This window comes from Plectropomus leopardus, chromosome 19 (genome assembly GCF_026936395.1).
Source record: "Plectropomus leopardus strain MGB_pleo_1.0 chromosome 19, ASM2693639v1, whole genome shotgun sequence".
NCBI classification, from domain to species: Eukaryota; Metazoa; Chordata; class Actinopteri; order Perciformes; family Serranidae; genus Plectropomus; species Plectropomus leopardus.
In genome coordinates, this window is record NC_142194.1 from 7,269,958 (window position 1) to 7,293,173 (window position 23,216).

At 40.0% G+C, this 23,216-nt stretch overlaps 1 protein-coding gene across 7 annotated transcripts in view; it reads right to left on the reverse strand.

Moving 5' to 3' along the window:
- The window catches only part of sdk2b (sidekick cell adhesion molecule 2b), a 378,479-nt gene that overhangs the window by 92,120 nt on the left and 263,143 nt on the right, over window positions 1-23,216 (reverse strand). For all 7 annotated transcript variants that reach the window (XM_088069843.1, XM_088069841.1, XM_088069844.1 and 4 more), the window contains exons 3-4: window positions 9,618-9,724; window positions 6,090-6,237 (exon numbers count right to left, since the gene is read on the reverse strand). In XM_088069843.1, coding sequence (XP_087925969.1) covers window positions 6,090-6,237; window positions 9,618-9,724 — 255 coding nt within the window. The remainder of the gene's footprint in view (window positions 1-6,089; window positions 6,238-9,617; window positions 9,725-23,216) is intronic.

Consider the following 23,216-nt stretch of genomic DNA (forward strand, 5'->3'; position numbering starts at 1 on the left):
CACTCAGTTTCTCTGGGTTTCCTTTACAACTGCAGGGCCTGGGTGGTGTGTTGCGTTCACACTAAACTATATGAGGTAACATGCATCCGTGAGCCTGAGGGCTAGAACTATGGCAACATGCTGATGTGCAGCATAGGGCTGTAGCCAACCAATGAAAATCTTCAGTCGACTGAAAATCTTACTACTCCTACTGCTAAGTCGATGGGGTAAAAAGAAATCTGCTGTTATCTCTAAATTGCCTTAATTGGCCACAGTGAGCTGAGTTTAATCCACTGGTAGAGCAGGGTGTCCACGACAGCTTGAAAAGTCAGATGTGGGCAACTGTGATAAATGGATGACTTGCACTTTATACTGCAAATCAAATCCACCTACAAATAAAGTAACCTGAACTTGAACCTGAACCTGGAGGTGAAAAACACTGGTTGGGAATCGTTGGGAATGGAGGAAATATATCAATCAATCCACTGAATGCAGCAGTATGTTGCATTTCATCTTCACCATCTTAGTTTAGAGTTTTAGCATACAAACATTTATTAATTTGCACTGACACAAAATGAACAACTTGGCAACAAAATGTCAAAAAAAGTTGGGGAAAATGTCCAGAAATCTACATTTATTATAATACAAATTGTATATTTAAAATTAAGTAACATAACATTTTTTTTATATCTATCAAATACTATATGCATAATAAGTAAAGTTAGATTACTATATCCTAATTTACAAGCTATTTAGGATTCTTTTTTTTTAGGATTTAACATTACAACCAATGTACTGAAATGTAACATACAAACTGATCTATTTAATTACTGTTTTGGACATAGATTAACATTCAGGCTTTGAAGCATTTGGGTCAGTCTTAGTTTGCATACATTCAAGTATCCTGGTTACCATCACATTTTTGAATTATTATATTGTTGCATGTAAACATCTTATTCTAACTCCCTAATCAGATTACTGTGATGTAAACATCTTATGTTCCTGATCATTCCCTGCCTTTTGTGTAGGTGTGTCATCAACTCAAGTCACGTACTCACAGTATGAAATTTGATGGTAAATTATGTAACAATGATCAACAAGCTGAAATGAAGGAGATGTCTAACTTCTGTTATGCAGTTCATAAGTTGTATTGTATAGCCAGTGAGCAGATAGAAAAGCTACATCCAGCAGATTTCAGGCAACCAGAAACCAAAATGTGCTCATTGTCAACAGGGAGATGAGTAACCAGGTTTCTCACGCTACATCTAAAAGCCATATCCCAGATATGATCAAAACCAGGACACCGATGTGCACATAAACGTACTGATTTTCATCCCCAGAGCCACGCGACTATAAAGTGAGACAGCGTCTTCTCTGTCCTTTAAACAAACTCCCTCTGTATTTAAAGGATTTGCATTTGATAAATGGATTTGACACTTGATTTGAATAAATACTATCAAACCCTAATCCAGGCAGTTTATTGGAGCTCTGGTAATACTTTCTGTATATTTTGAGACGTCACATCACTCGTTATGTATTTGCTTGGTGTGCAGGATACCTGACACAGTTCGCCTCACAAAAGTCCTTCCATCAACAAGTGTCACCCTGGAGTGAATTTCAAGCTCCTGCCATCTTTTTACTGCAAAAAAACTAATCAGACACGCCACAAGACAGCAAGAGCAGCCCCTCCTACCGTATGGTGCAATTTGAAGAATCGGCTGACAGCTTTTCCACACAGTTCAGGCTGAGAGTCAATGTAAACAAAATGCAACAAATAATGCAGTTCAAGTGCAGCAGCCTGCAGAGTAAGAGTCCATTTTATAAGCTGCTGGTTTGAGGTGATTACCATAGTTATTTTGGGTCTGGCTGTTTCTCCCTCTCTTTTTTTATTGCTGAGGTGTGATTAAGCAGAGCACAGAGAGAAGCAAGACAAACCCCTGGAGAGTCTGCAAATTAAAGTTATGACACCTGAGGAGGGATAGCAGGAGCGAGGGACAATGAGGGGACATAGAAAAAAAGAGTAAAAAGCACAGAGTGGTAAGTAAAACAATAATTGCACATGAAAAAGACAATGGTCACCAAGATTGTGGTACATCGTTCCTATCCTCTTTTCTCCTTCATTGCTGTTCTACATTGTAACTTGAAACTAGAGCTCTAACAGTTCATGTATTAATGCCAAAAGGTCACGGTACAACGGTAAAACAGCCGCGCGCAGAATACACAGTATGTAGACAGACGCACGCAATACAGAACCAAAGTTTACAAGTGCGAGTACCGCCCAGAAACTTTACGCCATATGCTGAGTTTAGCACATGAAAAGAAGCACAATCATGTGTTGAAGCTGATCATCTGCAGGTTCCCAGTCAGCTACAAACAGCAACAGAAAGAGAGTTGTGTTCAAGATGGCTTGTTGATGTTGCTCCACCATTGGGAGTATGTGACTGGAAACATTTCCAACATGCCAGTGCACATCAAACTGCACCTATCACTGAGATCACTGATGTTTGGGTGCTTTAAAGGTTTAAATATAATCAGTGTTTCCAACAGATCTCCTTTTTCTTTGGGTCCTTTTGTGATCATTATGTGTCCCCTCTCTGAATTCAGAGGTTTTTGTGGGTCCATGAATGTAGCGTAGGCCCTTTTCCCCACTGTACTGAATTCACATCATGACCATGTCTCCTAAACCAAACCATGACTTCCATTACAATCTTACCTGGCAAGTATAGATCTCACAGATGGAACCAGCAGTCTCCCCATGTCTGTAAGTATCATACACAGCAGCCCATGTGACAATGTTTCGAGAGACCACACAGCTGGAGACGACTCTGGAGAGCATTAGTCCTCCAAAAAGAGCTTTTATCAAGGTAACATTCGTCGCTCTCTCACTCTCCCCCACTAGTGAGACTTTGATGCCTCTACAGAGTCAACGCTAGTGGCACGAATCAAATTCAATTAAATGATTTTCAATAAAAAAGGCTGCCTGTTATCAACGGTGCTCATTTGCACACAGTGACCTTGGTAGTGCGTGCAGAATTAGCATTCTCAGAGCTAGAGGGTAGGTAACGAGGATGAAGAGAAGCAAAGTACACGCAGTGGGTGGCCGATAATGGAGACAAAAAGGAGAGAGAGAAGAGAGACACAGAGGTATCAACAGAAGAAATAAATGAGACAAGAGGAAGGAGAGGAGAAGGAGCTGAGACGAATGTGAATCTAATAAAGAAATGAAAGATTCTTTGATGGATCCTTCTCGCCAAAAACTGTCGACAAAGTGTGATCATTTTTCAAACTTTTATAACAATAATCCCTTCAAATACACAGTGAGCTCCACACGACACTGTCGTTTGACCTTTTACTTAATGACTCCTTAAAAATAATCCCGACTTCCACAAGACAGTACAAAATCGAAACCAGCAGCCCACCGATGGCTGTCCGCAGCCTTCAGCTCCTCAGTCAGTCTGGGCGATTGTCTCATTGTCATTCTAGGTCAGGGTATGATTACTGATGATGAGGAGCTGATAAGAAAGATTCACTCTAACCAAGGGCAAGGTCACCTCCCACTGTGAAGAAATGCAGATGTGATGAGATGGGGATAAGTGCCTTTTCGACACACACACACACACACACACACACACACACACACACACACACACACACACACACAATGTGCAGGTACACACCTACAAAGTATTCCCACACAAAGACAGGAACACAGAGATGTTTTTAAAAAAAATGTACAAATGAGAATCAGAAGTACTATCACCTTGACCTTGGATTGTAGTCTAATTGGAACATAATGTTGACAATATTTAATAGCTCTATTCTTACTAATACAACTACAACTAATATTATGCTTCATAGTCTTTTCACAGGTCCTGGGAGTAGTGCTGCATAAGTGACAAAGGCATATGAAAATGATAAAAACAGACAGAGCTGCGTGACATATAATAAAAATCTGCAGGTGTGGAATAAGACAAAAGTAAGCATGCAAGACGTCTATAGCCGCTCCTCATCTCTGCTGGAGGCTAGCAGCTCAAGGCTACATTAGCCACTAACAGCATAACAAATCCAAATTTTCAAATAGACCATCGGTGGTTGGGTAGCACTTTCAGTAATGAATGGGATGGGTTTGATTTGACAATGATGATGAATGCAAAAAAAATGCAAAAGCACACAAAAAAGATGATATCTCTGTTCCTGCTGCATCAATTTGATCATTTCTTGTCCATCACAATGCCACGGGTGTGTAATGTTAAAACGGTGGAGCTATATGTGTAACAATAGAAAGTAAAATAGAAGGGAAAAAAATGTGCTTTTTTTAAAAAAACGGGTAACTCAAACGTTAAAAAAAAAAAAAAAAATCTCTGAGACTACTGGATTAAAATGACCTAAAAATATGCACTGATCACTGACCTTAACATATTCTGCGCAGTTTCTTCTTGTCCAAGTTTTCCCATCACCCAAACCACTGACAGGTGAAGTAAACAATATTGATTGTCTCATACCAAAACAATATTCTGCCGGGGAAACTTTGGTCCGTGCATTCGTGTGGCTGCGACATGCACCACCCATCCCCAACACTGCTGCACACCCTCACTCCACAATGGCAGTGGCCACCTCAGCAGGACAATGGCCCGAGGAACATGACAAAGAGCCCAAGATGTCGCCCTGGTCTCCAAATATCCCAGATCTCAATCTAATCTGTGGCGCTGCTGGTACCCCAGGATCTGGCCTCCTTGGATCTGATATGGCTCTGACTTGTCGAGACATGAAGACAGGACGTCTGGGGTTTCCTGTGGTGTCTGTGAGCAACAGATCCTGTGAGCCCTGTGCATTGCATGCCGGTGTACTTGGACACCCAACGAATGCTTGATTTAATTGGGATCTGGATAAATTTGAGGCCTGGTTTACACCCTAGCTTTTTGTCTCGTTTCTATGGCCATTGATGAACAGTTTTTGCAGTGTGGCATGGCGCATTAGTCTGCTGAGGGGACAACTGCCATTGCATTAAGACGAGAAGATCAATTTTCTCCACTTCATCTGTCAGTGGTTTTAATGTTTTGGCTGATCGGTGTTTGAACATGACATATATGAGCTATAAAGTCCAGGGCTTCATAAATGAACTAATGTGTCATGGATTAAATTATCTAATGTGTCACTGATGATAATAGGGGCCACGTGTAAATTTAAAGAGGTTACTTCTGCAACCAAAAGAGGATGGAAGAGTAAATCATGCTTACATGTTTGCTGGCACTCTCCTATGTTCCTGTTGAAATTTGCTTCTGTATTTATCTGTACAGTATTTTATGCCTGTAAAGCACTTTCATCAACTGTAGTTGTTTTAAATGCGTTCTACAAATAGTCTGAATTGAGCTCGTCATATTGTCAAGAATCGCTTTGTTCTCCCCGGGTTTTTTACACAAAGTATCAGCCTTGGGTGGTGTACATTTTTAATAATATATAAGTCCACAAATATCATGAAATATGTTTGTTTTTCATGTTTCTTAAATTGCTACATACAGGACCAGAACTCATGTAACTAAAGTACAAAAAATGTCCAATGCTCTCCAGAGAAAGGACACCTCTTTCCCTTTCCACCTCTCCATTTACACCCTTCCATTTTAAGTGTATAAAATGGAAAAGCAAAACAACAATCCCATTTGTTGCTCCAGTGCTCCCTGGCCCCAGCAGGCACTGATGGTGCTGTTCGAACACCACCGCTGCCGGCTGGCAAACACTGATAGGTGACCTCAGAAACAAACAGCCCCCCATTTTGAGACCAATATGAAGATAGACACAGACACGTTGCAAAAAAGTGTCGGTTTTGGGTTTTCTTTTAAAATAAAACACAACAAAGGGGCGATTTCATTTCACACAGTGCCAAAACAGCTTTGGTCTTGGCCCTCGCTTTTGCAGGAGAAATTCAAACTCTCCTTTAGCACAAAAAGTACCAAGATGAATGACAAAAGACAGGTAGGAACAGACGCTTTCAAACTAAAGCACTCAAAGACCCCAGGAACAAACAAGCCACAAAGAAGTATTCACAAGATCAAACACAAACACAAAGTAAAGCACAAAAAAGACTTCACAGGAACAAAGAAAAAAGGACTTACATGCGACTGCTGGGTGGAATCTTACGCCCATCTCTGAACCAGGTGACTTGTGGCTGGGGGAAGCTGCGGATGCGTGGCGCCTGGATGACGGCGCCCTCTCCCTGAGACACTGACTGGGTGCGCTCACCCTCCTCGAAACTGCCCATAACTGCAAGAAAACAAACAATGATTACACACAAGAGCTGAAAACACAGAAGAGAATAAGAAAGAAAAAGGGCAGGTAAAGTCACGCACACAAATCTACCCTCCTTTCTTGAATCTGACTTTTGGTGCCCACAGAGCTTTTGCCATCTGCTTTGTGTTGTGAAATGTTACATCGAGCCACTTTGATGGACAGCGCCTTGTTGTTGCCATGGTTTCCACACAGTGCATCAAGAAAAGGGCTAGAAAGAACCGAGATGTAATGACTCACAGAGGGACACAGAGGGGACGCTAAATTGACTCATATTCATATTCCGTATCCTCCTGTGTGGATGCATCAGGGGCAATCAATCTTGATCATGCTCTAAATGTGTGCATTACTCAACATAGTAGATGACCAGCGCTGCCGCTATTCTATTATCTGCTAATACATTTCATTTGTTACAGTGGTTTTATTCCTCCCCTGCCTCATTATATCTTAAAAGCTGACAAAAATACTGCGCTAATATTCCTGCTCCTCGCTCTGCCTACTTGTAAGTGAGATCTATAGGCGGGTTAGGAATTTTTGATGGATTTCCCGTCGATCAGTGCTAATTTCAGTTGTAGATTTGATCTTAGCTGTAAAGTTCTGTGTAGCGTATTGGCTGTAAACCTTTCTTGGACAGCAGTAACAAGCAAACTTTTCCTTCACATTGTCTGTCGCTGCTTAGAAGTGCACACTTTGGTTTTTGTGAAATCTAAAACCTTAGAGGAATAGTTTAAAAATTTTGAAGTGGGCCTGTATGGGGTGCTTATCCAGAGACAATATATCACCTACAGACAGTCAGCACGACCCCAGTTTGGAGAAGCAGGCTGGAGTCCGACACAGAAGTTAAAAAATGTACTGCTGTGGATGGGGGCCGGCAACAAAACATATTTTAGCCACCTAAAAAAAAATCTCACTTAAAAAAAATAATTTCAGTTGAAGTACATGCTTTATTTACAATATTCACTACTTTACTGTAACCACTTGAAACTCCTAGCAAATTTGATTTATTAGAAGAAGATGAGCAAATTTTTTTAAAAAAGTGCCAAATTAGTAAAAATTAATAGAAAATCCTGAAAATTGTGGGAAAAAAACAACAAGGAACAAGGAAATAAACCAAGAAAAAGTGCAAAAATAATACATAATGATAATTATATATAATATAAAATCAGTTTTCCTCATTTCTTGCAATTTGCGGGACATTTCTTGCCAAGTTGCTCATTGCCTTTTCCCATGTTTTCAAAAGAAACAAAACCAGTTTGCTGAGATTTCATAGGTTTCAATGCTTGGGAAAGGCATCTGAATGAAGCACAAGGAAACTGATGTCAATCAAGGAAACTGAAGCTGTTATATTGTTCTCTTCAAAGCCAGCCTCAATCAAATACTGTAGTTACGTATATTGTGTGGCTTTCACCTTTAAAAGGGTTAGTTTGGAGTCACCAAAGTCGCACAATACCAGCTGGCAGATAGTGTTCAGTGAGCTAAAATTACCGCTTTTGTTGATCACTCTGGTGGACTGACAAGAACATGGATGGGAAACTGTTAATGGTCACATGGGCTGTCTGACATTAAGGTAAAGCAGTGTAAATACGCTCAATACAGCGCACACTTAAACTGATATCGATTTTAGGTGAGACTTCTTTACAGGTGGATAAACCATGTTTTGTTGCTGGTCCCCATCCACAGCAGTACATTGCTTACTCCAGCCTGCATCTCCAAACTGGGGGCTTGTTGACTGACATCTACTCTATCTAATTCACCTACTACGGATAAGTACCACATACAACCCCACTGCAAAAAACCCAAACTATCTTTTGAGATTGTTTTTTTCTTATCTCCATGGGAGGCAAGGAAAGGATCATATATTTGTCTCTTCAATTCAACGGAAACAATGAAAAAAAAAAAACTCTGCTGAAATCATTTGAAAGTAACATCAAACACTCGATTAAGTTCTAACACACTTTAGAAATAATAATATCTTTGAAAAATGTAGGGATCAAGGTATGGGGCTTTGAACTGGAGGATGTTGGAGTGGTTGTGCATCGATGGCAATCTTATTTTTCTCTCTCTCTCGCTCTCTTTCAAAGAGAATAAAAAAAAGGTAATCTGGCTTTGCGGTGGAGCTGTGGTGCTTAGCTTAAATGAAAATCTGGGAAGTGTGCAAATCCCCTGACTTTGATCTGCAGTTTCGGCGATGTGGTGTCCTCCTCCCCCTTCCCCTAAACTCTAATGCCTCTGCATGTTTCCCTTTCTCTGAGGTGTGTCTCTGCAAACCTAATTGTGCTGCCTCAATGGAATAGCTTGCAAAAGAGATCTCGCCATCTCTGCCATTCTGTCTTTCTTCTCTCCCTGTCTCCTGTGTCTATCTCATCCATTTCTTCTGCAGGTGTCCTTAATTCTCTTTTTTTAATTCTGTCTTGCCATTTGTATCCCTTCATGAGCAACAGATGAGGGGAGGTGGAGAATTATGGAAAAAGGGAAGAGGTGGGAATAAAGAGAAACAGAATAACAGTGGGGTGGAAGCTAAAAAATGAATAGAAAGCAGTGGTGTCCAGACATCAGAAAGTCTAAAGAGAGGGAAGAAAAGCAAAAAGAAACAGTGACAGAAGCAACAAAGAGTCTGGAGGAGAGAGGAGGAGCAGTTCAGCAACAGCGTGTTTGCCCAAGAAATGGACCGGCGGGACTGTTGGGCCCTCTCCGTCTCCCTCCCATCGCTTTCTCCTGCACGCCTGGTTGGCTGCATTGTTCACTCAGGTACGGTGGAGTGTCACATCCACTCAAATGTCGCTGAAACAAGGGGAAACCAATGAACCTCGCATACCCTGGGAAGGTGGGATAATGGGTGTAGGACAGTTGTAGGGGGGGAGCGGGTGTATTCGACGTGACAACACTCCAGACACCTCTGCGGTACTTTTGTAATAGCTCGTTAACAAGATGAGCGGGCCTGAAAGCGGCGCTGGAAATTTACAGAAACGCGGCGCATCTGAGCCCTATTTTTCGCCAAGAAACGACAGATGTTGTTGACAAAAGAGAGAGAATGAAATAAGCGGCGGTCATATTGAAATGAAGCAACGTTAAAAACAACCACGGCAACAATATCAATCTAATGAGAATGCTGAGTGGAACAGCTGTCTGGGTTGATAACACCCCGAATGATATGCAGGTAGATCTTTCACCCCGCCAGCATCTGTCCCTCCCTGCTCAGTCCTTCATACAAAGGCAACCAAACAGAGTGTGGGCATGCTGTGTACTCTGCAGGCAGTCAAAACACACACACACACTCCCTCTCTATCATCTATGCTCTTATTTATCCATTAGGTCTGGTTGTCTGTGTTTCACCTACATCCTGTGTGCATACTTACAGGCCACCTGTACTTCTGTGCGCCGCTGCAGAAGCGCTCCCACCCGATTCCTCACGATGCAGCGGTAGAAGCCAGCATGGGAGCGGTCCAACGAAGGGATTAGGTACCTTTAATAAGCACAGAAACACATACAAGATACGCATGAGAGTTCTCTTAAATTGCAAAAAAAAACCCAGTAAACTAATTAAGACAAAAGTAGAAATCAAAGGGGTGCTTATGTTAAGTGCACAAACATGGGTATTTGCAAATTTGTAAGCACGAGCGTCAGCGTCTGAGCACACACACATAAGACCATCTACTAGAGGAACAAGGGCACAGAGGACATCGGAGCTTAGCTATTGTTTATTCCAATGATAATGATGCTCGAGAGGCAGCTACCACAGCAAAGCTCTCCCCCAAGACACACTCACACAGACAACAAACACATTAAAATTTCCTTTACACATGCACACGTATGTGCAAAAATCCCCTGGGACAAAGGTTGAAGCCGAACGTCTCCAGCAGTTGACACTCCGACCTTGACTTGGATGTCCAGCTGTGGTAGCAATACTGCCTCCCCGCCATTTGGAGGCAGTGTTACATGCACTTTATAGAGCTGCTGCTGTAAAGACTAACTACCCACTTGATGCATGTTTTACCTTGAGCCACATCTGGAGACACAGCTGATTCTGAAAGAATGAGAGGCAAATGATGATGCTCTAAAACAGTGATTAAAACATATCCTGCAAGTTGCCATAGTAGTACATCGTACTTTAAATCACAGTAAAAAAAAAATATAAATATATATATACACAATTAATAATAAAAAATAAAAATTGTGGGGTTTTTTTAAGTAAAAAATACATTACCTTGCAAATATATACAATTGATATTATAATTAAAAGTGTATTACTTAAGGTAAATAAGTACAGTAAATTGCACAGGTATACAATGAATAATGTATGTAACAGCGTTTTTTCAGTTAAATAAATACACTAAATTGCACATATATACAATTAACAATATACTCAAAATAGTGTTTTTTTTAATAGTTAAATAAGTATTTTTCTAAAATACCTAAAATAGTGTATTTTTAAACTTAAGTATACGTAATTGCAATGCATATTGATAGGCTGAGACGGCAGGTGAATGAGGTGACAAAAAACTAACAGATAAAAATTTTCCTGTTAAGATGATTTTTATTATTGGTATTATTAATTTTTGGAAATTGTGTGTTTAAATATGCAAATAATTCATTATCTCATTAAACATGCATGTCTTGCATACATTTCCAGAATAGAAATAAGAGCTAAAATTAACACCCAAATGTGTATTTTGGTCAATTTCTTTGCACAAGTCTGAAAGAAGATATGTTATGGAAGCAAAATAGTTCAAACTCTCAAAACTGACCAGTGCATGAATTAGCTATGTTTTCACCAAGAGTGTCTCGCCTCAAGTTTCAATAGTCATATTGATGAACTGAAGTTCTTCAGGTCATCAGTTGAGCCTCACATAGATTACTGCATTTTTATGTGGTGCAATGCCTTTTCTACTTATGTTTTAATTACAGATTCTACAGAAGAAAGGTTTATGTAAAATATGATGGCTCAAGCTAAATGCTCTTACTGACCCTCTTTTTCACAGCAGCATTCTTCTGAAGCTTACTGAATGTAATATCAATCACAATACTTTCATGATGTTGTATATATGCTCAACAACAGCATGTGACCTTTCTGCTATCTCTTGCATTCATATCAGGCAAGAAAAAAAATCTGATAAACAGTAAAAATTGTAAATGTACAAGCTTTAGTGTCATTTGCAGAGGTCAACAGGTTTTGAATGAGTATAAAAATGTCATTTTCTGTGTCTGTTATTCAAAGCGCTATAGGCAGCAGTTACTACAAAAACGTTAAAGACTGCATTCACTAAAGGCAGGGGACTTCCAAACCACTCTAATCTCTATTTATTGTAACCTATCTATTTAACCTCTATTCAAACTGATGGAGTTCATGTCTTGGGACCATTAAGTAGTTAGTGTTTAAGGGATAAATGCCACTATGGGTCCTGTCGCAAACTGGTATGTAGGGATGAAAACCAGTACAGTCCCAAAAAGTGGTCGCCTGGATAAATGACTTTCAAAACAGACTTCCATGTGATTGATACTGTCTCTAACCTCTGTAATATAACCTTTTATTCATCATACATCCAACTTGTGTTTGTTTTTGTCCCAAATATTTAATGTATGTTTTTTATTATTGAACATAATACTTGATGGTGTCATGATCCATCATGGAGAAATTAGTGGAAATTATTGAAAAAAAATAATTTCCTAGAATTCTGTTTATTTATTGACATTTTTTTATGAAAATGATGTGAACTGTCTCATGCTTAATGGCTTTTTGGCAGGAGTTTTAATGGATGAAACTGAAAGGGAAAGAGAGAAAAAGATGGTGTAGAAAGGAAAAGCGACCGAATATGTGGGGAACCGGGGGTGACAGAGAGCGCAGGCAAGAGAGGTACGTTAAACGAGAGAAAGAGCAGCAGAGAGTGGTAATTATCATCCGCGTGCTGTATCGCCATCTCTGTGCATACTAGATGCACTGAAGGACGCGGCATGCTTTGCCGTACCTGTCATGTACAAGATGACAAACTAACAGAATGAAGAGAAGAAGTGGTGCAAGTAAACACACCAGCACTTAGCTTGTTATACATGTTTTAACAATAAAAAATACTTATTTTGTAATACATAAAATGTAATATATTATGGACCTATTTTTACAGTACAAATTTGGGTCTTTGGGCTCAGTCCCAAGACTGCTGCTGTGGGTCGGGCACTGGTCAGGCTTTGACAGAAACTGTGCAGGTTCATTTAGGGTCCTGCATGATTTTTGGGCCTGATCTAAGCTCTTCCTCTGACCAAAGGAAGTGGGAGTAATGGACATCCTGAAGGCATTTTCCTTGAATAACTTTCTTGGACCTTGTCATAGAGACTTAGAACTAAGTCTTACTGCTATATTCTCCATTTTCCGCATCCAATGATACAAGCCCTGACTTCCTCTGACAACTAGAAGCGGAAAAAAATGGACATCAGGAAGGCTTTATTCTTCAATAAATCCCTGGGACATGGTCCTAGGGGAGTAAAATTTGGTGTGCATGATTATCTGGGAGTTTAGCAAATTTTTTGCCTCTTGGTCTGTGTTTTTTAGGTTGTAAATGTTACCATATAATAAATGCAGTTTCTTTTTTTTAAACCTAGATAGCATTTTTGTAAACACATTTCATATACTATCTGCTTATTGTTTGGGCCCAATTTTCTCAAGCGTTAGACAGCTCATCAGGGCAACCAATTTCACATCTTCATTGTTTCCTGAATTGTACTGTTTTTGAGAATAAACTAAAGTCCCAGTGTGTCCCCCCCCACCAAAAAAAGTGAAAGCAACAATCTGACAATCGCACCCACTTTGTGCAGCAATGGTTTTGAACTTCTCACTCAATCTCTCTTGTTTTATTCCTCACAAAATGACTTCCGCTACTTTTCGTGGGCACAACTGAGTGCAACACGAATGCCATCAAGGCATAACAAAAGTGATGTCCTCATTTGTGTGATTCATTGCAACCAAAGTACAGAGAAACACACAAGACACAGAGCTCTTGCAGAGAGATCGGGGAGTGTGATGCAGCTAGGAGGAAGCTATTATGATTTTAAGTGGCCATTCAAAACACTCGTAATGCCTCTGTGTGTGTGTGCATGTGTGTGTATGCGTGTAACAGCTGTTAAACAGCATTACTTGTGAACTAACAACAATCCCACTGGCTTGAGAAAGAGACTCCTGTAGATACTCATCAGTGATCAATGTTTGTTTGACTGTGTGCATGTGTCTCTTCGATATCTGCAGTACACCAGGGTATATCTGTGAGAGATAACCTCAACAGCTCTGGGATACACAACAGATTTTGTCTATTTTGAGTCATTCAAGCAATTCATTTCAGAGATTGGGCATCCAGTCTGCTTTGCACGCTAGGCATCGGCTTCTTAACAGCCTTCCAATAACTAATAAATGGTGGTTCGGTGGGAGATACATGGAGCGGCCAACTGTTGACGTCTCTAATGGCATGTTAGATGGAGGCACAACATGCAGAAGTTGTGAATTAGCCTACAGCGAGCTATACATGTTTAATTTGAGTCTAGCACAACACATTCCTGTCAAAATAAATGGTGGGAGGTGAAACACTTATCACTAGGAGTGTGCTTGCCATATTTGCTGTCACATTCCTCCATGCTATGTGCCTGAGAGTGTTTCGCACACTGCCAGGCAGGATGTCAGAGAGTAGCCTTCAGTGATGGGATGCACTGGTTTCTATAGAAACCACATGCAATTTGTTTGAAAATGGGTTTTTTTTGTGATTTAACCTTTTGTTTAAAGAGTTTTTTTTCTTTTTGCATGAACAAATGTTTGGGAAAAGCTTAAGTGAATAAAAGAGAAGTAAAACAGAGCAATTCAGAAGTTCAGAAGTGCTTTCAACAAGCTGTTAGCAGGAAAGTTTGAATACTTGCACAAAAATAAAGCTGAAAGTGAGACCTAGGGAGTCACATAATAAGAGGCATGATAAGAATTGTTCTTCTGAAAGCAGTTAAGTGCTAAAAATGTATGATGTTGCCTAAACAAACAGTACATGAACAGATTCTTAAAGAATTCAGGCACACATTATCAAACACTGCCAAAGGCTTTACAGAAAAGAAACAAAATGAAATTATTCTTTCTAAGAGGCTGTGTGAAATTAGTTCACCAAACACACTGGTTTACGGAATAAAACCTAATACAAAATCTAAATATTTTAACAGACCTTCCCGCAAAGAACGAGAATATCTTTTGAAGTCCTTGTGATTTTGATCAGTCTGACAAAAACTCAGCTTTAAAGTAGGACCAGGCGTCTATCTGCCTTCAGGGTTGCTCAGAGTGAAGTTACTTGATATCAAGCATACACGCACCGACGGGTGACAAATTAAAAGAAAAACCAACATCCAATTAGGAGCAGCCGGAACAACTTCAATGTGCTGTGGCAGAGATTCTTCAAGTCTCTGAACAGGATGAACACCATTCCTCCAAAAGATATTCTTTCATTTAGTGTTTTGATGATGATGGTGGAGAGCGCTAACACTCATACTCATTAAACCAATCAGTCCCCCATTAAGCTCTGTATGGGAGCATCTGCAATTCTCTTGTTTATCCAGTCAATTTGGGTTTTTCCTTTCATTTGTAACCAGTTTATATAAGTCATGTATTTGTTAGGACACTCAGTTTCTGGCAATGTGTAAGAGTCCAGACAAAGTGATCTTATCCCCATTTGCCATATTTTGATGTCTGGGCAGTATTTTGCTTTGTATCTTGATGCAGACAGGGTCAGCAGTTACACTCAGGTGATTAAACTATTTGGTTAGGGGCCGTTCCCCCCAAAGTAATTTTATCAGAAGCTGCATATTTGTGAAAATATTTGGAATTAGAGAGCTTCATATTTATTCTACCTTATAACTGGTAGCAGAGTGACAAGGCTTTGAGCATGAATTCTGCGCTGAGTGCTCCTAGTTGGGCTTTTTTTTCTTGAGCACTGGGAGTTAAAAATGTTAAACTCTGGGTAAAGAGCTACGCTTTTTAAAAAAAAAAGATGTAAAAAAGAGCATCCAGCGCAAGAACTCTTCCTTGCGCTGTCTTTCATTCACAGACATTTTTTATCAAAGCAATCACATGCACCCAAAGGATGTCAACTGATAAAACATTGCACCTCCTCAAAAGCTCCTCCTCTAAAAAGCTTCCAGCTCAGAATTTCTTAAGTAGCGCCTCACATTTTTAGCTGGAAAAAATATGCTTTAGTGGACACTGGAGTAAAGGTTAGGAGAAGATCTCCATATAAGTCGACTCAAGGGACAAAGTAGGGAGCAGCGGTTTGTTTTAGGCAACATAACGTTTTGGTTAGGTCTAGGAAAACCTACAAGTGTATAACTCACACGATAACGTAACTCAAAGTTGACTTTTAGTTTCACGCCGATATAAACACCAGTCTCTTGAGTCAAAGTCCTGCTCTTGTTGGACCCATTCACCCGTCACCCGTTCAGAACGGCCACCTGTTGATTTGTTTGTTGCACGCAAGAAAAGGTAACACCAGTGCACACCTTGCATGTTGCCTGGCTCCAGAGACCTCTAAAACACAGATTCAGGTCTGATGTTGTGCTCAATGATGTCTTTTTCCACCAATTTGAGACATAATAGACCAATCACAACTTTATACACTGGATAAATAAAAAGCAGATGGAATCAATGCTTTATACCTTGCTACAACCATGAAGCCTCCACATGTTCTGCGCACCAATAAAAAGGGGATGAGATTGACACAGTTGATCAGATTGTGTTTGAAGATTGTATCAATCTGCATATTTTTCATACTTGGAGTGAAAAAATGTTACGATAACTGCTTCTAGAGCTTCTGTGTCATTGGAAAATGTATATGTCACTCACTGCTAATTGTTTTGGGAAACACAAAACAAGGCAATCCACTCTCCCAAACTGAACTCTTCCGACATTAAAATGATATCAGGCTCTATGAATACAGCGACAGGAAATTGGCAATTCATGCTAGATTATTAACATCAGTACAAAGCAAAGTTTCTCCAGTGTTATTGTGATCGCTTGATAATGTCTAGAAAGCTGCCTTTGTGCTTTGGAAGTGTCTGCCACCAAATGGAAGTAGTGGTGGAATAACAAATGGTCGGGTGTGTTCGAAGGCTGTTAATATCTATAACAAAAAATGAAGTGGTATCAAATCTCATTAGCAGCAGCGTCAGTTGGACCCGCAAGACTAAATGAGTTTTTGCCCAAAGTCTGTTAAGGCTTAATCAACTAATCAAGAGGCTCTATTAATGATGTGTGGCTCCTTTCATATGTTCCATCAACTAAATTAATACAATTACGTATATGTTATGCATAGATGGAAGGAAGAGGAGGTGAACAGATGATGGAAGAGTGCATAGGAAAAGTAAAAAAAAGTCAAAAAGTAGCACCAGAGTTTGGGTGGAGAAGACGCAGACATTAAGGCAGAGATAGCTGACAGGTGGTGTCGCTGCTCCAAGTTTAACCTCACTGACGCCTACCGAGAATTCACCCCAAAGCCAGGACCTTCAGGATGACTTTAGACAGTGTTCTCTCTCACTCTGTCTCCCTATTTCGCTCTGTCCCTTATATAATGAATACAATTAACCTTTGCGGAGCTGTACGTGTCGGCAGCAGGTTGGGGGAGTCAGTGGGGGCTTGCCGTGTTGGACAGAGATTGATTGATGTTCCTGTGGTCAGCGCACTCCGTCAGATCCCCTTTAATTAGCCCCACTCAGGAGAAATGATTAGATGGAGGAGTGGCAGGGATAGAGGGACATGAGAAAAGAGGGAGGACAGGGTACGAAGTGGATCGGAGGAGGAGGACGGCGGAGAAAAGATGGGAGAATGAAAAGGTGGGAGGATGGAGAATGAGGGAGGGAAAGATGGAGGGGTGGTGGGGGATGACTGGCAAAACTATAATCCGTGATTGAAGAAGACTGCAGTGCACTTTGTACCTGTGGCCAAGGTTAGATCCAATAGCATTTTACTAAAATTGCTAGTTACACAGTCAGAATATAAAACCTAATCATACCCTCACTCCATGACAGTAAATCATGCTGCATCAGTGATACTCAACTTATGGCCCAAAAGCCAAATCTGACCTCTGATAGGGTGCTGGGTGGCCCATCAAACATTTTCTAATACACAATGAGAATAAAGTGATTCACACTGGGAACTTATTTTGTACTTTAAGTGTACATAAAGTGCCAGAGTGCATAAAAAAGCATCAAAAAATAGCTTGTTTATCAAAAAAGTGTCAGTGGAGGGTACCCCAACCCACCCACCCCCAAAAGAGGTTCTAGTTAAGCGCCTAATGTCCTCGCAATGTAAACTGTAGAAATGCCCTAAAATTCTAGACACATCCTAAAATCCCAGAAACATCCTAAAATCAGAGAAACATCCTTAACTCCTAGAAGCATCCTAAAATCACAAAAATACCCCAAAACCCAAGAAATCCCCCAAAAAACTCCTAAAAATGGGCTAAAATCATAGAAACATCACAAAATCCAATAAATGTCTTAAAATCCCCGAAACCTCCAAAAATCCTCAAAGCATCCTAAAATCATAGAAATGGCCTAAAATCCAAAAGACATAGAAAGGTCCAACCTAGAAATGTCCTAAAACCCTAGAAATGCCCGGGCTGCTGCGACTGCCGCCTTGCCTTCTGTCATTTTGCAAAAGTGGGGCCCTGGCAAAGCAAGTTGAGGATTCCTGTCCAAACTACATGACACTAAATCATGCTACATCATAAGGCATCATTAATCTGGGCTGAGACCATAATGACACGTCTTTTGTCGCTAGCATCAATGCTTTGCTATCATTTTAAAAAATGTTCCCTGTCATTAGGGTTTATGTATTTTCTCTGCTAAACATGGCACATCATTTGATCTAAAAAGGGTGTCTTTTACAACACACCACTTCGAGCAACAATTATTTCACAACTCATAATAAAAGCAGAAACAAGGCACAGTGCGTCACGGCTCACTTGTAATGATGTTTTTTAATCGTGTTGTATCATTTTCAGTTTATGAAAAGGTCATCACCCTCTTGCAACACTTTGATGTCACTATACTTCCGTTAATGAGTTCACTTGTGGCATGCTTTTGAGGCTTTAACAGCTTGTACATTCAGTACCACATAAACAAAGGCAATAGCAGATGCAGATTATTACTCTCGACAGCCTAATTACATATTTATTTTAGGGATCATAACGGATTGATGTGTGCCATTATTCTGATGGGATGATTATATGCTCCTGCTGTGCATATCAAACTTAAAATACCCAGCACGGAAAGCAACAAGTTAAATGTGACAATAACATTCCCTGTTCTTCACTGAGCTATAGGTGAAGTCTCTGAACGCAGGTGGCAGCAAATCAATAATGCACTAAATATTTTGAAGGAGATGTCCTTTGAAAGTGTATTGAATTATGTATTGAGATCATCTTTTCAGTTCTATAGGATGAAAGTCTTCATTCTGATCTTAAGAAGAGACAACAAGATCCCATCACATACAACACATGACAGGTAATAGGGACTTGTGGCTTAAGCTACGGGAAATCAATATTGGGTAATTCGTCTACAGGTCTGGAGGGACAGCCTCCATATGTTCCATCTTTTCTGAGGATTAAGCAGATGGACAACTGTCTGATGGAGACAATTTACACAAACTATTGTCAACTGTATTTTGTTACACCATTTTGTATAGGCCAATTCATTTGTCTGCTTTATGATTCTGTTCTCTGTAGACTTTGCTGGCCTTGATCCATATAAAAGCCAATTTCCCCTGAGCTACACAGCCAATGCTTTACACAATCTTTAAAGCAGTGAGACATCCCTGATGGGCAGCATTGGTTTGTGGTTGCATGTTTACATATGACATTATACTAGCTGATTGAAGCATGGGCATGTATGAAAGTCATTTGACAAACATGTGTCCAATAAGTGAATAAAATTGAGTATCAAAAATGACTAATTGTCAAAAGTTCATGAAATGCCTTACTGCTGCTGTCAGGTAGAAACCTTGTATCTCTGTATGTTGTCTTTTTTCCCAGAAATCAATGTTATTATCACGCTTTATGTCTGTATGAGGGTTTTTCACAGAGATAGGACTGCCAGTTCAGAGTGACTTTGACTTTTGTTCAAAATAATCTAATCTGTTCTCGAGGTATCACAGAAATCACAGAAATGGGATGGACAACCTGAAACCACAATGCCTCCAAGCACAATTATTGCCATCACGGGGACATAAAAAGGGGCTTTATAGAAAAAAAAGAAATGTCCATACCTTCCTGAAAAAATAAGAACTGAAAAAGTATATGTGTGGCACCACATCTGCAACAGCATTAAGACAACAGTTATCAGCAGCCTGATGTCTAAAACCAGACATTTGTGAGGCCAGTTGGTGCTTAATCAAATCAAACGATGTGGGTGTGAATTACCTCATTTCTGAAACCGTTCTATGAATTCCATATTCCAAATTATCTATTCCCAATCTCTGCATATACAGGCTTTGGGTTATTCATTGCAGCAGCTCTCTTGACACGTGTCCGATTGCAAACACTCTATGATACAATACCAGCAGCAGCAGCAGCACATTTTATTCTGTGGGTCTGTTTAAATCAGAGAGAAGCCTGCAGACACCAGCAGTCCTGCCAGCTCGCTTTGAATGTAGGTCAGCACTAAATGTTTGGGAACCTCACCAGTATGTTTCTATCACACTGTATTAAACTGTAGACATAGCATTATGCAGAATCATACCATACTGTGTAAACCCAGTCATAAGTATGATTATCCTAACAGGCAAAGGAAACATAATGACACTTTACACAAACATAACACATAGCAGTGAATACATGTCCACAAGTATTCATGGAATGAGAGAATAGTGCATTAACGCGAGCAGTGCAACATTCGGTCTAGTTGTTAATGTAATTAGATGTCCATGTTCTTATACAGAAATGTTTTTAATGTTGGCTGGTCGTGGATCACAAATTCAAAAAGCAGCTGTACCTGCCAACACTGCAATGACACTGAAACTCATTAAGACACTCGTACACAAACACTGTAAAGGCGCATAATGAAACGAAGCCTTCTGTTTTTTTCTCTCTCGCTCTCACACTTGCACTTCCAGACTCACTCACTCCACTCAGCCACAGAAACCATGGATTGAGCGAGTGCAAGTGGGTAGAGAGAAAGGTAAAAAAAATAAATACATCTGTTGTATGTGATGGCTCTGGAGGAGAATGCCAGGGAGATAGAAAATGGATGTTTTTAGTTACAGAGGGGAATCCATTAAGGTCATCCAGAGAGAAATGTTGCCTGGCTGGCTCTGTCCGAGCACCACCAGTCACGGACATGTTGTGATTCAAGAACTGGCCAAAGCGCAGTCATGTTTTATTCCTTTAATGGGAAGTTATTGCTACTCCGTCTCCTCAGCAAGAATATCACTGATCTTAAACAATGGATCATAGATGATATTACATCAAAAACTCTGACTGAAATGGATCAAACACGCAGTTCAACAACACATGCTTGATTTCTGTTGTTTTTGGATAACAAAGTCTGTCTCACATTCTGTTAAAGTCTACCTACATATTTTTCCTGAAAAAGGATGGTATGTGGTTGTGCACTTACCACTAACGGGTTGTACCCCCTTTTTGCCTTCAGAACTGCCTGCCTGTTTGTGGCTTAAATCCAAAAAGCTGCTGAAAACATCCTCAAAAATCTTGGTCCATGATGACATGATCGCATCACATAATTTGCAGTGAATTTTAGGTTTAGATGGTATGTAATATTTCCTACCTTCCTACTTACTTTCAGCTTTTCAGACTAATAAAAACCCAAAAATTCATTATTAGACAGAGACTACAACTGCACACTTTGTGAATTCAGCTTTCTCTCGATCGCATAAGATTGACGAGGTCTAACTGCCACATTAACTCATCATAACACAAACTTCATTCAAACTCAACAGACACATAATAAAACCTGTTTCCTTGCTAGTAATCTCGTTAGTAAGTCGACCATTCCAACAATCACCCCCTCCAGTTGGGCGGAGAGCCCAAATTCACCAATTTTCACATTCATTCACGTGATTTATTCCCCGCGGCCTCTGTCTGCCTATTTATGGTCCTGTAACTTCTCCCTCCACCACTAGATGTCGCAGTGTGTTTTAGCTCAGCTGCCTGTTCAACCAGTAGAGACTGGAGACTGAGCTCTGGTGGTGCATGCTGTGCACCACATACAATGAGTTTAATAGGAAGAGGACCTGCATTTATGACAGAATTGAAAAACATACATTTGGGATTTTGAAGTTTTTGGGGTGCTTGCCAGAGTTCCAACTATTTTCATCTATTTGATATATTTTATATTTGAGATTTTATTGGTCAGTCCCTCATATTGATACATGAATCAATGCTCCATAGACTCTGTCACTTTTCTTAAACCACCAGACAGAATGACCAGAGAAAATAAAAGCAATAACCAGAGTGACAAGGCAAACACATTTCAGCCACTGTATTCAGGGGCAATGTAAAACCATTATCACCCAGAGAACCACCATTGCTGGATGTTTTCTTTATAACGCACCATTCTCTATAAACCAGAGCAGCAATTTCTGAAACCAGCTCTTTTGGCATCAAAAACCATGTTCGGATTCATATAAATTGCCTTCCCTCCCTATTCTTATGCATGGTTTGAACTTAAGCAGATAACCTTGACCACATCTACATGCCTAAGTAATCCATTGAGTTGCTGCCTTATGTTTTGCTGATATGATGTAATGTATGTTTGTGTTTATGTGCAGTTGAACAGGTGTCCCCGATAAAGTGGCCAGTGAAAAGCAGCAGGCAGTGTTTTCAAGGATTCCATCATTTCATTCAGTGAAGTGGATCTACTCGTGTTATTATTTATTTTATTTAATTTTCATTTATTGCTTTTATTTACAATGTTAGGGCTCTTCAAAGCCACGTTGCAGAGCATTGAGGAGCATAAATTAGAGCAAATGGGTAAATGCATATATATTAAATAGAAAAAGATCGTCACAAAAACTGGCTCAACAAATATAATTTATTTGAATTTAACCTGACTTTGAGTGTGGAGGTGAACAGAAGCAGCAGCAGTATGAGCAATGCATTGATTTGTGAGAGGTGTTGAATGGTGCCAAACTCAAGAAAATAACACACAGGGACGATGGAAGATGAGAATGGAATTGAGTAACTATCGAATTTGAATCTCAGGGTTTTATCTGCTGCTCTGTTAATTCCTCATTCAATTTCTTTTCCCATACATGCACTTTGACCTGATCCTGATCTGAATACATCAACATGGCACATCCAACTGACTGCAAAACCTGCTCATGGGCACACTGTTTTGACTGGTTACAGTGACTTTTGACATTTGAAATTGACCTTTGACATTTGAAATTTCAAGAATGGGATGGATAAGAGGTCACAGTGACCTTTAACTGCCAAAAACTAATCAGTTCATCCTTGAGTCCAGTTGGAGGCTTGTGCCATATTTGAAGAAATTCATTAAAGGTGTTTTTGAGATTTCACGTTCACAAAAAGGGAAGGGATACACGGACAGACAGACAATCTGAAAGCATAATGTTTCCGCCACGGCTGTCATCAGCGTGAAGGCTTAAAAACATAATTAAGAGTTGAAACCAGTAATAATTCTGAAAAATAGAACAATATCCAATCTTGTGTGGGACATTCATTCGTCAAATTAAATGGCTTGAAACTCAATCATGTGTATCACATCATCATAAAATTTTTTGGTGTGTGGAGTCCAAAGCACGCACGCGCGCACACACACACACACACACACACACACACACACACACACACACACACACACACACACTCAAACACACACTAAACAAGTTGTCATCTATGGCTACTTTGCCCCTCTGCTTTTCCTTCATCTTCATCTAGTTAGCAAGCTGAATTCGTCATCTCTTTTCCCAGACA